A 21,501-nucleotide genomic window follows, 5' to 3' on the forward strand; every position below is an offset into this window, starting at 1 on the left:
CATATGCATATATATATACACAGCATGTACACAGTAATGTGACCATTCCCTTAATTATGATACCAATACAATACACTGCCCAAACTGTGCAACTGAGACAACTGGATGATGTAACACTACCCCAATAATCCAAATATAATCAACAGTTCTGTTAATGAATTAATTGCTTAAGTTACTCAAGAAGTTCTAAAAGATACTGAGTATTTTCTGGTTCCCTCCTCTCCAACGTCAGGATCTGATGTTTTTCTCTGTTTCATACGGCTGTTAACAGGACATCTGGAGCATGGACTGTTAGTTGGATATAGCATAACATCTGAAGACATCGCTTTGGACAACAAACAAAATTTTCCCAATTTTGAGGCTCTTTTAAACACTGATTAACAATCAAAAAAAAAATATACAGATATATCAATAAGTAACCGTTGATTATTCTCCAGGTCCTTATCCATGTTGGGCTGGATATCAAACCTTGGTGCTTTTATGGTATCAACTCGAATATGTTCGTAGAGTATCCTCCTCCTTGAACTGCCACTCCTCCTTGAACTGCCACCTTATCGTGGTGGAGGAGTTTGAGTACCCGAATGATCCTAGAGGCTATGTTGTCCGGGGCTTAATGCCCCTGGTAGGGTCTCCCAAGGCAAACAGGTTCTAGGTGACGGGTCAGACTAAGAGCAGTTCAAGAAGCCCCTATGAAAGAAATTAAAGCAAGGAAGCGTACGTTGCCCGGATTGGCGTCACCGGGGCCCCGCCCTGGAGCCAGGCCTGGGGTTGGGGCTCGCAGGCAAGCGCCTGGTGGCCGGGTCTTTGCCCACGGGACCTGGCCGGGCACAGCCCGAAGGAGCGACGTGGGCCCGCCTTCCCGTAGGCCCACCACCCGCAGGAAGGATCAGAAGGGGCCGGTGCTATGTGGAATGGGTAGCAGTCGTGGGCGGGGGCCCCGACGACCCAAACCCTGGACAACGACTCTGGCTATGGGGACATGGAATGTCACCTCACTGTGGGGGAAAGAGCCTGAGCTAGTGCGGGAGGTTGAGCGGTACCGGCTAGAGATAGTCGGGCTCACCTCCACGCACAGTCTGGGCTCTGGAACCCAACTCCTTGAGAGAGGCTGGACTCTCTTCTACTCTGGAGTTGCCTGCGGTGAGAGGCGGCGAGCTGGTGTGGGCTTGCTTATAGCCCCCCAGCTCAGCCGCCATGTGTTGGAGTTCTCCCCGCTGAGCGAGAGGGTCGCTTCCCTTGAACACCATGTTCAAGCATAAGGGTGTCCATCAGTGCACGTGGCACCAGGACACCCTAGGCCGGAGGTCAATGATCGACTTTGTAGTCGTATCATCTGACCTTTGGCGGTATGTCTTGGACACTCGGGTAAAGAGAGGGGCTGAGCTGTCAACTGATCACCACCTGGTGGTGAGTTGGATTCGCTGGCAGGGGAAGAAGCGGGACAGACTTGGCAGACCCAAACGTACCGTGAGGGTCTGTTGGGAACGTCTGGCGGAACCTGCTGTCAGGGAAGTTTTCAACTCCCACCTCCGGGAGAGCTTCAACCAGATCCAGAGGGAGGTTGGAGACATTGAGTCCGAATGGACCATGTTCTCCACTTCCATTGTTGATGCAGCCGTCCATAGCTGTGGCCGTAAAGTCGGCGGTGCCTGTCGTGGCGGCAACCCCCGAACCCGGTGGTGGACACCGGAAGTAAGGGATGCCGTCAAGCTGAAGAAGGAGTCCTATCGGGCCTGGTTGGCTCATAGGACTCCTGAGGCAGCTGATGGGTACCGGTGGACCAAGCGTGCGGCAGCTCGGGCGGTTGTAGAAGCAAAAACTCGGGTCTGGGAGGAGTTCGGGGAGGCCATGGAGGAGGACTACCGGTCGGCCTCGAGGAAATTCTGGCAAACCGTTCGGCGCCTCAGGAGGGGGAAGCAGCTTTCTGTCAACACTGTTTACAGTGGAGGTGGGGAGCTGTTGACCTCGACTGGGGATATTGTCGGGCGGTGGAAGGAATACTTCGAGGATCTCCTCAATCCCTCTGTCATGTCTTCCGTAGAGGAAGCAGAGACTGGGGACTTGGAGGTCGATTCATTCATCACCGGGGCTGAAGTCACTGAGGCAGTTCGCAAGCTCCTCGGTGGCAAAGCGCCGGGGGTGGATGAGATCCGCCCTGAGTACCTCAAGTCTCTGGATGTTGTAGGACTGTCTTGGTTGACACGCCTCTGCAGCATCGCGTGGCAGACGGGGACAGTGCCTCTGGACTGGCAGACTGGGGTGGTGGTCCCTCTTTTTAAAAAGGGGGACCGGAGGGTGTGTTCCAACTATCGGGGGATCACACTCCTCAGCCTCCCTGGTAAAGTCTATTCCAGGGTACTGGAGAGGAGAATCCGGCCGATAGTCGAACCCCGGATTCAAGAGGAACAATGCAGTTTTCGTCCTGGCCGTGGAACACTAGACCAGCTCTATACCCTCCACAGGGTGCTTGAGGGTTCATGGGAGTTTGCCCATCCAGTCCACATGTGCTTCGTGGACTTGGAGAAGGCATTCGACCGTGTCCCTCGCGTCATTCTGTGGGAGGTGCTCCAGGAGTATGGGGTTGGAGGCCCTCTGTTGAGGGCTGTACAGTCCCTGTACAACTGGAGCAGGAGCTTGGTCCGCATTGCCGGCAGTAAGTCGGACCTGTTCCCGGTGCATGTTGGACTCCGGCAGGGCTGCCCTTTGTCACCGGTTCTGTTCATCATTTTTATGGACAGGATTTCTAGGCGCAGCCAGGGGCCGGAGGGGGTTCGGTTCAGGGACCGGCAGATTTCGTCTCTGCTTTTCGCGGATGATGTTGTCTTGTTGGCTACCTCGAGCCAGGACCTTCAGCATGCGCTGGGGCGGTTCGCAGCTGAGTGTGAAGCAGCTGGGATGAGAGTTAGCACCTCCAAGTCCGAGGCCATGGTTCTCGACCGGAAAAAGGTGGCTTGCTCCCTTCAGGTTGGGGGAGAGTTCCTGCCTCAAGTGGAGGAGTTTAAGTATCTTGGGATCCTGTTCACGAGTGAGGGAAGGATGGAACGTGAGATTGACAGGCGGATCGGTGCAGCGGCTGCAGTAATGCGGTCGCTGTATCGGTCTGTCGTGGTAAAGAAGGAGCTGAGCCGAAAGGCGAAGCTCTCGATTTACCGGTCAATCTACGTTCCTACCCTCACCTATGGTCATGAACTTTGGGTCATGACCGAAAGAACGAGGTCCCGGATACAAGCGGCTGAAATGAGTTTCCTCCGCAGGGTGGTGGGGCGCTTCCTTAGAGATAGGGTGAGGAGCTCTGTCACCCGGGAGGAGCTCAGAGTAGAGTCGCTGCTCCTCCGCATCGAGAGGAGTCAGCTGAGGTGGCTCGGGCATCTCTATCGGATGCCCCCTGGACGCCTCCCTAGGGAGGTGTTTCAGGCATGTCCCACCGGGAGGAGGCCCCGGGGAAGACCCAGGACACGCTGGGGTGACTACGTCACTCGGCTGGCCTGGGAACGCCTCGGGATCCCCCCGGAAGAGTTGGAGGAAGTGTCCGGGGAGAGGGAAGTCTGGGCGTCCCTGCTCAGACTGCTCCCCCCGCAACCCGGCCCCGGATAAGCGGAAGACAATGGATGGATGGAGTATCAAAAACTGTGACGTACTGAAAGCTGTTATCAAATGCGTGGTCAGACTTTTCTTTGCTATATATTTCCAAGCAGCAACCTCTGGGGCCAAAAAAGAAGCCAACACAGAAGTGCCAAAAACTGTAGTGACTCAAATGGCCACTTGAGGCCAGCCGACTGCAGGGACATTCAAGGACAAACAAACATTCACACTCACACTCACACCTACGGACAATTTAGAGTCATCAATCAACCTAATGAGCATGTTTTTGGTCTGTAGGAGGAAGCCGGAGTACCCGGAGAGGACCCACGCATGCACGGGAAGAACATGCAAACTTCACACAGAAGGGCCCCGCCTGACCCGGGGATTGAACCGGCAACCTTCTTGCTGTGAGGCACGCGCACTACCTGCTGCGCCACCGTGCAGCCCCAAGTTTACAGCAGAAATACACATTTAAATGTATGCATAATTATGGGTGAGGTCATTGAGACTATGGCCACTTTTTATACATTCTATGTTTAAATCAGACGTTGGCTAACTGTTGACTGTTTTTAAGGAAAAGTTCTTATATGGCTTCCTGTGTTTAGACAAACATTTAAGACCTTTGGTTTTGGAGAAGTTATGTTCATTTTCTACAAACTCTGGTATGGAAAAAGCCTTGTTTTGCTTTCTGTAGTGAAACTTGTACTGGCACTGTGCCAAGTCCTAGACTGCAATCAGTTTTTGTGTGGATGCAAAGGCAGTCAGTACAGCCATGGTAAAAGCTGCATACATGTATTGCTTGTCTTCCTCCTTTGTCATTAAAGTGAACATATGGTGCTAATCAGACAATATGCTGCAGAGAGGAAGAAGCCAGTCAAAACAATCAGCCAACTGTAAATCCTCTGGAGTAAAACAACTACTGAGGCAGAGGAAACGCTTTCATTCCTGACACTTTCACCTCATCTATTTATGGGTCAAACTAATTTAAATGATTGCCTCTATTATTAATTCAACATGTGCCCCATGTTAGGATAAAGTGCCTCTATAAAAATGTTAATATGTGTTGGAGAAGAAGGAAAAATGGATCACACAGAGGTAGAGTGCAGAGCGGCAGCCATGACAAGTCGTTCCCCTTCAGAAAAAAGGCCAGCTGAGTTTGTTTGGAGAGAATCCTTCTGTCTTCAGTTTGAAATGCAGACAATGAGAGGTATGAACATAAACTAAATAAAAGTCTTAGTCTCTAATCTCATGGAGGAGAGGGACCTTATTAACACTGGCACTAGAAAACATAGGTCCGTTGTCTCAACCGTGGTCTTGTTTGATTCCAGTAAATATGACAAGATTTAGAGCCTAAAACTCTGCAGTAGATTATGTTGCGTGCAAAAATGAAATCACATCCTGATGGTGGCACTAGAGGAAAACTCCTACATGTAATACGCATTACAGTTTGAGTATGGTCCCAGCATTTAGCTGAGTCTTTTGCTAAGACTACATTTGATATGATTTGACTGATTATTATTAATGGTTTTATTGTATTTTGCTTCTTATCTGCCTCCTTAAATGTCCTTATTCTTCTTGTTTTGTGATTCTGTCACTTGGCTGTAAGTTAATTTCCTATTGGCATAAACAAAGCATCTATATAATTCAGCTGACTGGCATCAGCAACCTCTCAATACTCCCCACTGCCAACGTGGAACATGTTCACAATCAGCCTCTCAAAGATACAAGATCCATAAAAATGCTCCACACATCACATAATGTGTATTAAGGAGGTGGTCAGTACTTTCTCGTCATACACGATGCCTGGTCGGATCTCAGGAGCCTGGTAACCTGGCGTGCCTTCCACCCCCAAAGCCCCCTCGCGGAAGGACTGTCGAGAAATGCCATAGTCAGACAGTTTAATGTTGACTGGATCCTGCACCTGAAGGAAGACACACAAAGGAGTAAACATGTTGAACTGATACACAGAGCGAACCTGACTGTCTGCTTCCTTAGAAAAATGAGTCCATTTTCTATTTATCATATTATGAATGCTTGTCTCTGCCACGATAAAGGCTGGTGGACTGTGAAATGAAATGCATGACTATCTTATGGTAAATCATATACAGACCTCCAGAGACCACACCAGAATGTTGTCAGATTTGAGGTCACAGAAGATGATGCTCTTCCTGTGAAGGTACGCCAGTCCTGCTGCTATCTGATAGGCGACTCTGAAGGTTAGCATGTGACCAAGGGGCATGTAGCTGGATCCTACAAAGACGAAACATAACTTTATGTTCCACTTACACAGACATCAGGCGGCAAATCACATGATGCAGATCTCTCTACGTGCCTTTGCCTTTGTGCCTCTCCTCCAGAACAGTGTTGAGGCTGCCCAGGGGGGCTAACTGCAGGGCGAAGCAGAGCGGGTGGATGCTGATGCCCAACAGAGAGACGATGCAGGGATGCTGCAGAGAGTGCAACATGCTGGCCTCCTGACGAAACTCAGAGAAGCTCCGACAGGCATCTGCAGACTGCAGGTGTTTCACCATGGTGTCTGAGGCAACGAACACAGGAATGAGGGGGAGCGCCAAAGTAAAAAAAGTGATACTTTGAAAACGTATAAGCAGAGAATGGATGTGAGCCCAGAGGGAACGCTCATATTGATTCGTTTTCATAAACCTTCACACACCCACAGATATTATACTGTTGTTCATTATTGTACATATACACTATACATTTTGTCTACTGTAAATGTTGCAAATGTTCATACTGTATATATAAGCATATTCTTATCTACTGTTTTACTGTTTATTCTATTTAGTAACTATATATATACATCACTCTGAACTTTGCTGCGGTTTGCGCTTCTGGTTGGTGCTCGACTGCATTATTTGTCTCACTACCTTCGACAATAATAATACTGATACTAATACTAATAATAATGGTGACAAAGTTGGATGTAATCTAATCTTTTCTCCATCTGTGTCCTCCTTTTGCTATTCATAACTGTGGTCTGTGTGCTTCTGTGTAAATGTGAGGTGGAAAATGTGAGACAAATGAATGATCTCAAGCTCTTCACAGGATTCACATTAAAGAGAGACAAGTCTTACCATCCCCCACATACCACCACCTATTATCACATGACTGATGCTGCACACTTGGATCATGTGATGAGATCATTTTGTCCCATAAAATCAATGAACCTCCTGAGGAGAGAGTGATATCTTGGGCTCTGCTGACAATGCTCTTACTGCAGTGACAGGCCACTTGGATTTGAGTCAAATCAGAGTGCATTTGTGCAGTTACAGACAAAAATATTCTTCAAATTAAGGATTTTGTAGCAGCAGCAATTACAGTGTAGTTTGTAGTTTATCCCCTAAACCTGTGACTGCAATGCAACTATGCTGACACTGACTCATAATTGCTTTTCAAAAACGTCATGAAGTTTCATCTTCTTCGATAGATTGGAAAAGAACAATCGAGGACGCAATGTTGATAGTTCAGTAAGATTTCAAATTTCATGTGCATTTAGCCTTTTATCAGAGGACTGTTTAAAGACAGGCCACGATGGTGCCCCTATATGGACTGACACAAAGCCATGCTGCTCTGGGACCTGTGAGGGTGACAGATTACAAACAAAGAAAACTCACAGTGAGATGCAGTCATGACCACCAACACTCCCACAGCTGACCATGTTTATACTGCAGGGAACTTGGAAGTGGGCCTGTGTGTGTTGATGTCACGGTAATAGTAACAGAAATGACTCATGACCTTAAGAAGATATTTCTTTCCTGGCTATATTGAGTAGGACTGGTTTCTGAATGTCTACTGCACCTTTACACAGCAAGACACAAAGACAGTGTCCAGCAGTGCTGAGAACCACATGCTACAGGAGTTACATCTCTTACTTGAGATGAGTCATCTGAAATGAGCTCCAGAGGTGACCTCTGGCTAAAAGAGGCCATGCTACCTCTCTAAATCCACATTACAGTTAGCCTTTTGGTACAGTACATATTTCTGTTTTAGAGAGACTGTGGGTTGACTGATTAATGCTTAACTGCAGACAGTACAACCCACATGAAGAAGGGTTCCATACACAAGAAGACAACGAAGAGACACTGCAGGAACAATTCCAACACTGATGTCGGTAATGTGTCAGTGTAATCTGACTGCCTTAGCAAGCTGTTGTATCCCTGTGATAATTAAGGTTTGGATTCAATAATAGTCTGACCAGAGTTCTGCATTAATTGTAATAAAGAGACAAGGTACTGTAGCACCACTGTACAACCACAAGAGGACTGAGTGTTTCTGTCATTCCAACAACAGATACATCTACATACCAGTGGATCACATCAATTTCAGGAGTCACATCTCTCAGTTAATCTTTTGTTCATATTATATCAACAGTTGGAGCCGAGAGAAATTTACTGAGAAACCCAGAGTAAATATTATCATAATAAGGAGTATTAATAGATGCAGTGGTTGTGTAATGCTGCCTTTCAGTGCACGGATAATCTAAATGCTCCTTCAGGAGCTTTTCATCTTAATAAGTCAAAAACTTTGTAGTGACACCAAATGTCGTCCATCAGCAGAATCCAAAATAACAGATTCAGCTAAAAATGAAACATTTTCACTGTCATGAGAAAGAGGACCAGGCCTCCTGTGTCACACCTGTGTCACTGCTGATGGTCTGCTGTCGAGACTTCTTGAAGTGGAAACGTTTGATGGCCACCGGCTGGTCATGGTATCGAGCTCGGTAGATGATGGTCCCACTGCCACCCTGGCCGAGGATGTTACCCTCCACCTCAGAGTACTCCAGCTGTGCCCTCTCCAAAAACAGCCTAACACACACACACACACACACACACACACACACACACACACACACACACACACACACACACACACACACACACACACACACACACACACACACACACACACACACACACACACACACACACACACACACACAGTTGAGGTTTTAATGTTTTATACTGTATTTCCTAAAAGACACTGATAATTGCCACAAAACACAGCTGCAACTCCAAAAGCATCAATGTTCACTTCAAACCAAGCTGGACAAACCGTCACACTCACACTCTGATGAGGACATCTGTTAAAGTGTTCACATCTGCCAACACAAGCACCACAAACATTCAGATTACCCAGAATCCTGACCTCAGCATTAACCAAGTTTTCTGTTGGTCAAATGTGACAAACAGAGCCTCTCCTCCGTCAGATACCCTACAGGCTGACAGTAGGGCTGCATTCCTTGCCCATCCCTCCATTATTCTCCACTCGCAGGCCTTTGATGCGCTGCCTCAACAACACAGCCCACATAAACCAATCAAGATGGTGGCTTAAACGAGTTCAAGCCCTCCAGTCTCAGTGGTGACACAGTTTAATGTTAACTTACAGGACAAACATCTGGATGTAGGTCTGCAGGAACATTACTGCTGCAATTAGAGCTGACATTTGCTTTTAATTACTTAATCTTTTCAATTAGCTGAATCATCAAAAGGTCCAGAGTGGAGCTGACCCAAGCAGATCTTCAGCATATTTAGTATCTATCAGTTTTCATGACCTCATCTGTTCAAACAGTAAACTGTGTTATGTACTTAGTTCATACTACTTTACTACTACTAAAGTACTGAAGGCTGGCATCAAATGATTGGTCACACTGAATCTTGTTTTTGGCCTCTTTGATCAGATGCAGCTTGATTTAAGTCATCATTTGTTAATTCTTGACAAACTTATTGTTAACTTACCTATTGTAACCTGGCATTAATGTGACCAAAAGCAGACAAAAAATAAAATAAAATAATAATAATCATAGTAATAATTATAATAATAATAATAATAACAACAATAAGAATAATGATAATATAATAATAAGAGGAAGAAGAAGAAGAACAATCATCCACTTGCTCTGTTAGTCATGGAATGAGCATGATAATACACTCTGATGTGTTCAAATATTTAGAAATAAGTGAAGTGGAAGCAGAGTGATGAGTGGTGGAGATCTTGTCAAAGATAATGACATATATGATGACATAATCATATCTTAGTGTTATCTATCACATTTTGGACAAAAGACCAACATTTGCCAAGGCTAAAAGAATAGTCTAAGTTGCATGTTTGCGCTCTGCTACTAGAATGCAGCTGTGACCCTGGCTGATGTTAGTTGGTGGCACTCATGTTTATACCAACATCCATCTTACGTCCTTTAAGAGCACAAAACATCTGCAGTTGTACTAATATTTTGAGGGGCTGTTTAACTGTTGCGGCAAACATTTCCATGGCTCTGCGTTATTTTACAGAGACACAGATATGCTTGCATAACTGACCGCCCAAGCCCTCACCCCCAAACCCAAACATGAGTACTTCATGTACTGTGTGTGCATGTGTGCGTGTGGACAACACAGAGACAAAATGAATATATTTTCCAATATTTGAAGGAGTGGCAGTTGCCCTTGAGCCCTGACAACACAACAACGGATGGCGCCAACAAATCAGCTGAAAATCATTAAACAGCCAAACCCCCAGAGAGCTGCTGACACTCAGCGAGTGTGTATCTGTGTGTGTGAGTGAGTGTGCAGCAGTTTCCTTGTATACCACACACTGTGTGAAATACCCAGTTCCTGTGGAAGGCCCAACTGGCCAGTCACACTCTGAAGTCCAGTAAGTGGCTGTGGCAGTCCTCCACAGACTGGTGACACATCTGCCACTAAAGGACGATACTAAAAGGATTACAAGCATTTCCACCTCTTTATGAAATAAACCACTGTTTCTCAACAGTGAGTCACTGGACCCTTTGACGTAGCAAGGGTATTGGACAGTGAGGTCTTGTGGGGTGAGCTGGTTAGTAGATTAGTTTGAATGCTTTGGGTTGAATCAAGATTTAGATTAGCTGTACTGGAGGACACATTTTTCTTCTTCTCAAAAACGTGGAATGAAGTGATTGTTCCGGCTGTAGCAGGAGAGGGAGGTGCACTTTTCACACTGTTTGTTATGTGTGCATCACCATTATACATGCAGTAACAGAGATCCATAAGGGGAGCTTTACACCCTTCTGTCGTGACACCTGTCTTGATCCTGCCTTCCATCTATATGAAGAAGAAGAAGAAGAATCGTACTTTTTATTATCACATCACACATCATGTTGCACACTACATGCTTCACGCCATGCTTCCTGTGAAATTAATTCCTCCGCATTTGACCCATCCTGGTTGTCCTTCCTCCGCGGCAGACCAGGAGCAGTGGGCCGCCAGCCGCCGGCGGCGCCCAGGGACCCAACTTTCTTCGTCACCAATGGTCAGGTGGTGATCGTCTTGCATGTTTTTAGTGGGGGTATATTTTATGGAGGATACCCCAGGTGAACACGGGGGGAACATGCCCAACAACTCCACACAGAAAGGCCCCTTTCCTCGAGCAGCAGGCACTGAAGACATGGTGGAGGACACGCCACCAGCGCCCACAGCTGGATTTGAACCGGAACCTTCTAGCTGTTGGGCGACAATGTCACCACTTGTTCCACCGTGCCACCAAACATCCAACCTTCTCTGACATCAAATCAAGACACACTTTGCAGTCAGGACCAAAATAAATACACACCGTGTGAAATGAAAAGGTCCATTAAAAGGTGAGAGTTTACCGTGCAGGGAAGTCTGTCATGAAGAGCTCTGGGACCAGCTCCTGGAGGGGGACTGGCTGCTCAGGGTGCTGAGGACAGATGATGTGGTCCTTCTCCACTGCAGCCAGCACACAGTCTTCCATGTTAAAGTAATGAACATCTGCAACTTCTCCTCGTCCTCCTCCTTCATCTTCTCCACGTCCCTCTCTCTCATCAAACTGGACGGGCCTGCTGGCCTGCTTCCGAGGGCCCAGTGAGGCACAGAGAGGACAGGGGGCGTACTGCTCTATGAGCAGACTCCCATCACTCTCACTGGCTGTCAAGGCTACAACAGAGGACACACAGACAAAAGACATGTACATGATCTGCTCTTAGTGGAGAGCTGAAAACTGAACTGGTGTCAGTTCTAAGATTACTACTCTCATTTAAGTGAGTGACTTTTTCAGGTTATAACAACAATAGATTTGAATGTGTCATCTTTGCTTTTGTTAAATGTTGCAGTGGTTGATGTTCACTTACAGGATGGACTGTCAGCACTCTAATAAAGCTTGTTACTACAGTGACTTAGACATATGCTTTGTTGTCTGGCATTTCCATGCAGAATACAGAATGCATAGGCTCTTACAGCAGATGATTTGGTGATTCTGAAAAACTACAGTAAGTATTTGGCAGAAATGTGGAGCAACTGCAAAAAACAGCTGCAATAATATAAAGCTATATTCACCACCGAGAGGGGCATTATAAAAATCAATGTGATTACAGTATCAGTTATCCACTGTCTGGGTACTTCATAAGATTCTTCTCCTTGCAGCCTCAAATGCAGCCATCTGAAGGCATGAAGCAGGGCACATACTGTATGTTTTGATGTAAGACGTGTTGTCCTGCAACACACACTGAGCCATTACACACACTGATCTAATGCACAGTTAGACCGAATCGTACTTATGACAGCAGGCTGTTTAAAAATAACCTGCAGCACAGCTCTTTAGGGGTCCAAGCATCAGTGGTGTTGGAGGCCTGTTGTATCTATTCTGGCTTTTATTATTATTTTTCTTCCCACCAATAAAACAGAGTTGTGAAGTGGGAGGGGCTGCTGTTTGTCCTCAGTCTGTATGACCATTTTGATTAATATGGGAACACAGGACTGTCCCGGATAATGTAACAACCCTGTAGATTTATGTTCTGACCACCACTTTTAATTATTTCAGTTTTGTTTTGGAGAATGTCAGTTATTTTGCCATGGCAGGCTGGTCTAAATACCACAATACCCACACATGTGGATCAAAACAGTAGCAAATTAAAAACACTTGTCATTATAATTGAGAGCAAAAGTCAGCACCATTCTTGCTGAATTAATGTACAATTGACCCAAAACTTAAAAGTGACTTGATTTAAGCTGCAGATTGTGTTTTCAGTTTTCTAAACCCTGCCATCTTTGGCTTCCACTCACCAGCAAGTCATAGAATTCTAAGCTAAGTGACTGTATGTCTGTTGGCGAAATGCATCTTGGGAGTGAGTTTGTTATATCAAGCTGCATTTCCTGGTATGGGCCACACCCATTTCCAACCTGACAATGTCAAATTTGTTTAGTCTGTGGTGTTACAGGGTTAGAAAACCGGTGTCAAAAGATCCCCTTGAGCCTCGTTGCCAACAATCATCCTGCAAAATTTTGATTTCATACTTCATTCATTACTTAGTAAGCACATGACTTTGATGTTTGATTGTACAGGCTCACACTTTGAAAAATGTCTTTCACCCAAAGAAGCTCCAAATTCCACAAGGTGTGACTGACCTGCTGATTTACCATGAAATATTAAATATAAATAAACCCACAGGGGCACTGATGAAATCCTCCATATTTGGCACACACCGATGTAACTGCTGCAAATCAGCCAGTGTGGGTATTAAACGTGTTAGCAAGTTATTTCTAAAATAGTGACATGTCACGCATGGTCTCATGGTGTCCCTTGTGGAGTTTCTGTGCATGACACAAAAGTAAGAGATCTTAAAAGTTTGTGGTCTGTTGTGTCCCTCTGGTGGGGGGTCTTTGTCTGCACAGGACTTTCTCTCTTTTTAAAGGTTGCTGCAATTCATCACGATGAATTTCTAAAACTACACTAAGTTATTTGTATTTAGTGTTTAGCCTTTCAATTTCACTTAAATGAAAATAGTTTTTACTAAAATGACACTTACTACTGAGCAAAAAGACAAACAGAGTGTGAACAAAGGCTGAAACTCCAGCAGCTGTGAAGCTGACACACTTGCTGGAAAAATATATGAATCTACAGACAGTATTGAAGTCATCCACACATACATAAGCCTTGGTGATCATTGGATACAAAGCAATCTCTGTATGTGTGTGTCCAAGTGACTGCTTGTCTGTGTGTCAAGATTTCAAGCTTTACTGAGTCAAATTTATTTAAATCAACATCGAAGCCCAGTCCAGCCCAGCACGTCTCAGCGAGCTCTCAGGGAGAAAAAGCAGAGGCACTACATTACATAGCAAAATGTTTCCCACCCTGTGACGACATTCATCTCTGAAATGATGCTGAAATGCCTGATGATTGGTCTGATTGGGCTAAGGAGGTCACAGTGATTGACCACCTCTTATGTCGACTTTGCAGTAATTAATCAGAGCAGCATGTCCTGACATCCTGAACAAAACCCTCTGAGTACTTTGGTGGGAAATGGCTCAGTCAGTCACAATCCTGAGGGTGTGTGTGTGAGGAAAAACGAGTTAGGCATGTAACTAGGGTTTTATACAATTTGGATGACGTTGAGAGGAGAGCTACCAGGCTGCTGTCCAAACAGTTAGTCTGATAATCACCAGCTGGATTCATGTTTTACCTAACACAGTCTGAACAGAGCTGGAGTTCATTTAGATATTGTTCAAACTACTCAACTACTTCAACTACTGTGATATAGGCCTGAATATTGATGCCAACATAGCACCTGACTGTTGGAACAGACACCAAAATAGGACTCTTTGTATACCTCACTTTTTTCTCTATCTAATGAATGACTCAAACAAATCAGAGTTCAATGTTATCTAAAGACAAACAGCATTACAAACACTCAAATAACCAAACAAAACACAGAATGATATTAACAATGCTCTGATTTAAATCCTATCTTAGACAAATGTAACAAGACTAAAATCTGGCAAGTGTTGAGTGCTGAAAGTCAGCGCTCAACAGCTGGGAGAGCAGAGCACTGACCAGGGAACCACTGCTCGATCAGAGCGTTGACGTGATCCGTGATGAAGGCCATGGCAGAGAAATCTCTCATCTCCGAGTGGCAGATGATCTTTATGCCTCCACTCTTCTTCCTCTTCCAGTTGACATCTGATGACTCCACACTGCAGACACACGAACACTCGTCGGTCATTTCACTGGAAGCTTCATTTGCTTTCAGCACCTTATGTATCAGCCTGTACACAGCAGCTGGTGTGGGGCACCAAGAGCAGCAAGGGACCAGTACTTTGAGGCGGTTCAACATTCACTGTCTCTTCCCTTTTATTAATTCCATTTATCTTAGATTTTCTTAACGCTAGAGACATTTTATCGTCACTGTGTTGCAGAATGTTCTCATTTTGTACATTATAATTAATAATAAATGATCCTCTCCCTATATTAAAAAACAACACTTAATACTTGGAATTATCTTTGGTGCATGTTCCTAACTAGGACTGCTTGTTCCTATTGTTAAAAATTTGTTAGAAATGCCCTGTCATGCCCAGGTTGAACTGTGAATTTATGGACCTCCCCACTTCTTGTGAACATGTAAGCTCCACTGAAGCTGACTCAATACTAGCTCCAACAAGTTGTTTGCCTCCATAGGCTTTTGACTCAGGTCTACTTATCCCAGTTGAGAACTGGCTCCTTTCTGAGGCTCCGGATCAAACTGAAGCCCCCCCCTTCAATTTCTCACCTTCATCATTTCCTCACTTAAGCGCTTGTCTCATTTAATCATTACCCACATTCTTCTCAACGCGCTCTGACCTGAGGTAACCTCCATCAAAAGAGACCAGCAGTCCCTCCTTCCAGTAGATGGTCTGGCTACGTCGGACTCTGAAGGTGCTGCAACGGTTCCTCTGCTGGGTTCCAGTAAAGCTGTAGATCACAGAGGTCCTGCTGCGCTGGCTCCTGGTGTTTCTTTTGGGCTCAAATGACTGCACAAACACGACACATCAGGCCATGAATGGAAAAAGCTGAATGTGTAGGAGTACAATACATGAATGAATTGTTGGTTTCTTTGTAGATAAAAGAGCTTGGTCTGTACCAGCTCTATATGGAAAGTGTCCTGAGACAACTTCTGTTGTGATTTGGCGCTATACAAATAAAATTGAATTGAATTGAATTGAATTGAATGATGAGACTGCAGTTTTCAGTACCTGCAGATCCATCTCTGTGAGGCTAATGAGCATCCTGGCGATGAAGCGCTCCCAAAATCCGGCAGGCACAAAGCTCATCTTTATAAGGCGCTGCAGGGTGTTGTTGGTCTGCTGGCGGAAGCCATGGATGTCCATGGCTGGCTTGTGGGGAAGAAGGTGGGGCAGCAGATAGCTACAGCAAGAGGACAGGACAAAAGGAAGAGCACATTTAGAACGTGAAGAAACTTGAGGGATAGCTGTCGCTAGTGTGTGGATTCTTGGTGTTTGGGATGGTTGCTGTGGTGATTCTGGCTGTTCACTTGGTGGATGTGAGGAAGCTGTGTTGTTCCCAGTGTTGCGTGTATTGATGAAATGAACTAAACGCTATGCAGTAAGCAGCAAAAAAAGCAAAAAGGATCCTAAGACCTCTGCTGTCCTTGGCCTTCTAAAAGGATAGTAATGTGTATGTTTGTGGAGAGCTCATAATAACACAGGTACAATAAAAATGCAAAAATGTACAGAAAATCAGTATTTGTATTAACTGAGGATCAATTATTATACAAGCACTATTTTACCTGTTGTTGGCTACAGGGAGAGCAATCTCAAACTTGGCAAGAAACTGGAAATACTGTTCCTCTGTCTGGTGGGTGAATCCTGTTCCTACCAGTAGCATCTGCACAACAGACACCATCAGAGACATCACCACAGGAAGTCAGTATCACCATGAACTCATGAAACAACTCACAAAGCCCAAATGTTTTTCTGAAATGTTAGCTCACTCTGAGGTCCTCTGCCCGGATCACTCCATTCCTGGCTACAGAGCGAGAGGACTTGAGGTGCATGATCCTCTCCAGGCATTCTGACAGCCATACAGGACACAGGAAGTAGAGGGTGCACAGGCCATGGCTGGTGTCAGGGAAGTGCAGCAGGGTCCCTGTCTCTATCAAGAAGCTGATGGCTGGATGTGGTTGCAAAAAAGAAGAGAGCCATAAAAGCATGATGTTCCTATATGAATGGTGTAAGGTCAAGTGCATAGCCTCCAGTTAGACATCAATCTGGGAAATGATGGGAATATTCTGCCACATCAGCATCAGCAGGTCGGCTTGGCTCCTTATATAATACTATTACCTTATACATGATAAGTAATCACTGGTCAATTACAAACACGGGGGGAGGTGACCCCCTGTACCCCATGGTGATGATGCACCTGGGTGTAGTCCCTGACCACTCAGTTATAAGCTCTCTCAAATAAATACTGTAAATACACTTTTGTATAAGGAAGTCATTCTATGTAGCTTGACAAGTCAAACTAATGATTTTCACATTCCAGGTGTTTGTTGAAAAAGTTGCAGTACCAGTCTGCAGGTCCTCATAATCTCTGATGTCACTTCCTGGGTTCTTTTCAACAATGCAGTCCAACTGGACATCAGTTAGGTATTGGACCTCTCCCCCAGCATCTCGCCTCTGCTTCTCTGATTTCACTGCTTCCTGAAGTGTCAGATAGCTCCTGGGGATCTGGTGGGGAGTCAACGGTAAAAATCTCTCAGTGTTTTACAATAACAGAAAGATTTTAAAGTCTTGACTAACAAAGTCTTTTGACCAAACAGCTTCAGGAAGTAACCTTAGACACTACTGGAAAAGTCCTTCAGTAGATTGGTGTTTAACTTTCAAACACATCTCACAGCCACAACAACAACATGTCATCACTGGGTGTGATTGTGTTGTTTTTTGATATTTACTGCAGACTGTGATGCTTGAACTGATGTTAAAACATGGACAGGTGGAGAGGGAGATGAAACATTCCAGCAAAGCACTGTTTAAACCTTTTAGTCAGTCCACTGATTGAGCTGAGATTTAGTCCTTCATTGCAGTCCCATGTCTTTGTTAGTTTAAATTTTACACACACACACACACACACACACACACACACACACACACACACACACACACACACACACACACACACACACACACACATATATATATTTCACAGCTTTGACAGCAGCTATTGATGTGCTACTATAGTTTCAAGGACTTAAGCTAAAACACATCATTTAGAGATGCCTGTAGTCATTAACAACCGAGGGTCCCAACCTCTCACCACAGGCTGAACATAGGCAGGCATCATTCTGTATATAATATTCCACACTCTGTTCATGCTTTGTGAATCTGTATCCATCTGACACAGTAACATTTTTGAAGATGCACTGCATGTACTCTGGCCTGTACTCCGTAAGCAGTTCTCTCTGCTGGGTCAAACTGTGAAGCTTTTTCTACACAGACACACAGTGCAGAGCTTCACCAGCTGCACTGTCTCACTCACCAGTCTGCCCAGAAGTTTACTGCCAAAGGCTGAGCTGCTGCTGTCTTTCATGGAGAGAGCCACCTGGTAGATGAGCTTCTTCAGCCCATCCACACCCTCCAGGGTCTTACAGGACACTTCACTGAGCACCAAGACACACAAACACATACACACACTTGAATCCACTTGCAGCTTCATCTTATCAATATGAACAAGAAAGTGCAGGATATGTGCTTACCACAGGTGTTTCCAGGTGATGTCAGGGTAGCCAGTGGCTCGAGCCCCTGATGGGGATCGGCAAAGAGCCAGAATGTAAGCTCTCAGCGTGGCCAGTCTCTCAGTGCGAAACTTTGTGTCGATGAGATCCAAATGTGTTCCCACGACCACCACTGCAGAGTTGGGTGCTCGTGCCTATAAGACACAACACACAAAAACTAACATTTTTATTGATTGTGTAAATCATAAGCAACAATACTAATTAAAACAGGATTCCCTACATATCATTCAGCAATATGCAGCTGAATCAGGTGCTTGCTCTCTCTCTCATTCTCTCTCTCTCTCTCTCTGTCTGTAACTCTGCCATAAACTCCTGTAAGTTAGTTGTGTAATTGTGTACGTACCTACTGTATATATGAGGGGAGTATGTAAGCAGTTGTGGTTGTATGTTATGTGATGGAAGGAAGAGGAAAGACATAACACATACTAGTTTTAGAACAATGCACACAACAAACTTCTTTTTTTATTACTTTCCTCAGGTGTGTGAAAGACAGGAATAAAGCTAGAATTTACTTTACAATATATATTCTTCTCCATGCATCAAGAGCATTTGTCAGCACTTGTCAGTGTGCTTCTTATTTCTGTTTTATATTTCATTTTTCATATTTCACTCAAAATGTCGTACAGGCTTTTGCAGAATAACTACATCTTTGCGTCTTTGGCTGTCTCTCTCTGAGCATACAAATAATTTATCATGTGATCACTGGCAAATTACAACGCCCATGGGACAAAGAAAAATTTCCCTGCCGTCAGGCTCTAAAAACAAAGCCAGGCGTAGTTAATGCTGTAAACTAGCCACACAAATCAGTAGGAAGCAAAGGAGAGGCATTAAATATCACAGCTAGTAATTAGACTTCAATGACCCATTTCAGTGAAGTGATGCAACCAGTTTCAATGCATTCCACGTCATCATACTTCCACTAAATGACATCCATTGGACTGCGGTTGGTTTATGTGGTCTCATAACCAAATGATTTTCCTTCCACTCGGATCACTCCTCCCTCCTGCTGGAAACACAAACACCATCTCTTTGTTCAGCAACAACTCTCTGCTTCTCACAGCCACACCCTTCACTTTCTGACCCACTTACACTAAAGTGCAGCTGCAACCAGGTGCTCAGCGGGTCTGTACAAGTATGTGTGTGTATGAGTTTGATTTCACCTCAATGTTGAGCAGCCATGTCTGCAGGTTGGCCACAGCCTCCTCTCCCAAAGCCAGGTTCCAGATCACCACGTACAATGCCTTGTCTGTGAAGAAGCACTGGTTCACTGTGGACATGCTGGCTTGACCACCGATGTCCCACACATTGAAAGCCACAGAGTCCTTCTGTGTGTAACAAGATGGGAGAGTCAATTTCAAGCAATGGGCTGGAAAGTGAACATATGATGAGTCAGGAATTAAAAAAAACAGTGTGACGTGATTGAGTATTTTGAAAATATCAAAAAGTCATGAAATATCCACTGACCTTACAATAGATAGCTTTCATAAGAACTACTTTCTGATGAAAAAATAATACCTATGAGACAGTTGACAGTGCAGGACATTGTGTCTGGAAAGAGGTGTTGGTAAGGGATTTTTAAATGTACATTTTCGATGCTACAAATGAAATTCTATTCAACTCTACTCAACTGCTGATGGCTACGGTGTGGAATCAAGTCATATTCCACACATAAGACGTGACCACCAACGGATCCTCAACATGCCAAAAACGAGAGTTCAACTTCAACAGAACCATCTGCTCGTTTCATATTTGAAACTCTGAACATCCCAGACAATAAAAATAATATATTGAGATGGACTTTGTGCTGGTGAGAGGTAGGAATGAGTGGAGTGAGTGATTGCACCTGAGATGATCAGATGACGCTGAGCAGACCCTGAGGGAGGCTTGACTCCCGTTTAAGTTATTCTAATAAGACTTGATTAATTTGGATCATTTGTCATTGACAACTGCATCTTAACATTACATGTTATTGATTGTGTGAGTTATTGAACAGAACATCCCAACAACAGGGGGCAGCTCAGGGGCGCACATAGATCCTCATGTAGTGCTGCAATATGTGCAGGTTTGCAGTGCAGAGTGCATTTGACACGCCCCCAATGAACTGAACATATGTTCTCCATCTTTAAGTCACAGTACAAACACACATGCACACGCATAGATAATAACTTCTGTGCATACAGTCAATCAAATCACTTTTTAAACTGCATTTGGAATGAGCAGTGACGCCCAGACAGCAGCCACAGTGCAGCACAATGACTGCAACCCACATCAGCTTTAGCATGAACACACTTCCAGTCCTGTGCCTCATTTTGCTGAACAGGCTATCAGACAAACATCTGCTGAGGAAAAGTGCGCTGCTAACGTGAGTTTTTGGGTTAGATATGGAACAGCTTTAAAACCATACCTGCAAATGTCAACATCGTTGGTTTACATACTAAATGATGTGACCATTATTTTTCAACACCACTGCTAACAAAACACTGAATATCCTTTTACTGGCAAGCTAGGAATGTTCACCATGTTAGTTAATGTTTTAATTACTAACACTTGACACAAAGTTAGTTCAAGCTTTTCCAGCAGTTGGGAAACAACTGATGAAACTTATCTTTATCTTGAGAAAATTATCACAGTAACTGACACACCATACATTTACTGCCAGACTAACAACTTCCTGCTGACCTCTTCCTCTGCTGTGTTCACTGTCACTTTTCTGCTGCTCTGACTCTCTCACTTGCTCACCCACATACTCTCTTTGCACACACATGACACACTGAGCTCCACTATTATCACAACATGAACACAATGGAGGACAGCGAACGCTTCACATTCAGTCTTCTTGGTATGTGACTGTTTATGACAACAAGACGACAGGCTTTGTTTGAGAGGCTGCAGACAAAAGACTGCTGGGAAAAAACAAAAACAAAAACAAAAACAAAAACAGGAGAGCTGTGAAATCCTTGATCAGGGTGCAGACAATGACACAACTCTCATAGCTCTGACTCCCTCTGACCAATTAATGGACTACAGTTTCTACCTCCACCTTTAAGTCCTGGATCAGTGTGCTCAGCAGTTCAACAGAGTGGTCTATTGGTACCGTTCACGACTTTTGACAATGGACACATGAAAATAACATTTCTAACGTGTAATGAAATGAACTGACCTGAACTGTTTGGTGGAAACATGGCTAAAGTCATTTGGATTAGGAAGCCAAAAAGCTCTAAAAAGCTTTAAAAAAGAAGATGAAGCAGTCCTATGGTGTGGGACTGGATTTTAAACTAGTTTAAAAGCAGAAAGGCGCAGGCGCTCCCTGTATGAAGGCTGTGTCCTTACTGCACTGGGGTCAGTTCCAG

General features: G+C 44.7%; 1 protein-coding gene across 1 annotated transcript in view; it reads right to left on the reverse strand.

Annotated features, from left to right (window-relative positions):
• The window catches only part of lrrk1 (leucine-rich repeat kinase 1), a 72,435-nt gene that overhangs the window by 13,226 nt on the left and 37,708 nt on the right, over positions 1–21,501 (reverse strand). The window contains exons 16-29 of the mRNA XM_070966712.1: positions 19,312–19,476; positions 18,113–18,285; positions 17,896–18,016; positions 16,928–17,087; positions 16,352–16,530; positions 16,148–16,245; positions 15,594–15,765; positions 15,202–15,371; positions 14,419–14,558; positions 11,222–11,525; positions 8,236–8,405; positions 5,915–6,118; positions 5,693–5,832; positions 5,366–5,503 (exon numbers count right to left, since the gene is read on the reverse strand). Of these exons, the coding sequence (XP_070822813.1) occupies positions 5,366–5,503; positions 5,693–5,832; positions 5,915–6,118; positions 8,236–8,405; positions 11,222–11,525; positions 14,419–14,558; positions 15,202–15,371; positions 15,594–15,765; positions 16,148–16,245; positions 16,352–16,530; positions 16,928–17,087; positions 17,896–18,016; positions 18,113–18,285; positions 19,312–19,476 (2,334 nt within the window). The remainder of the gene's footprint in view (positions 1–5,365; positions 5,504–5,692; positions 5,833–5,914; positions 6,119–8,235; positions 8,406–11,221; positions 11,526–14,418; positions 14,559–15,201; positions 15,372–15,593; positions 15,766–16,147; positions 16,246–16,351; positions 16,531–16,927; positions 17,088–17,895; positions 18,017–18,112; positions 18,286–19,311; positions 19,477–21,501) is intronic.

This window comes from Chaetodon trifascialis, chromosome 1 (genome assembly GCF_039877785.1).
Source record: "Chaetodon trifascialis isolate fChaTrf1 chromosome 1, fChaTrf1.hap1, whole genome shotgun sequence".
In the NCBI taxonomy this organism is placed as follows: Eukaryota; Metazoa; Chordata; class Actinopteri; order Chaetodontiformes; family Chaetodontidae; genus Chaetodon; species Chaetodon trifascialis.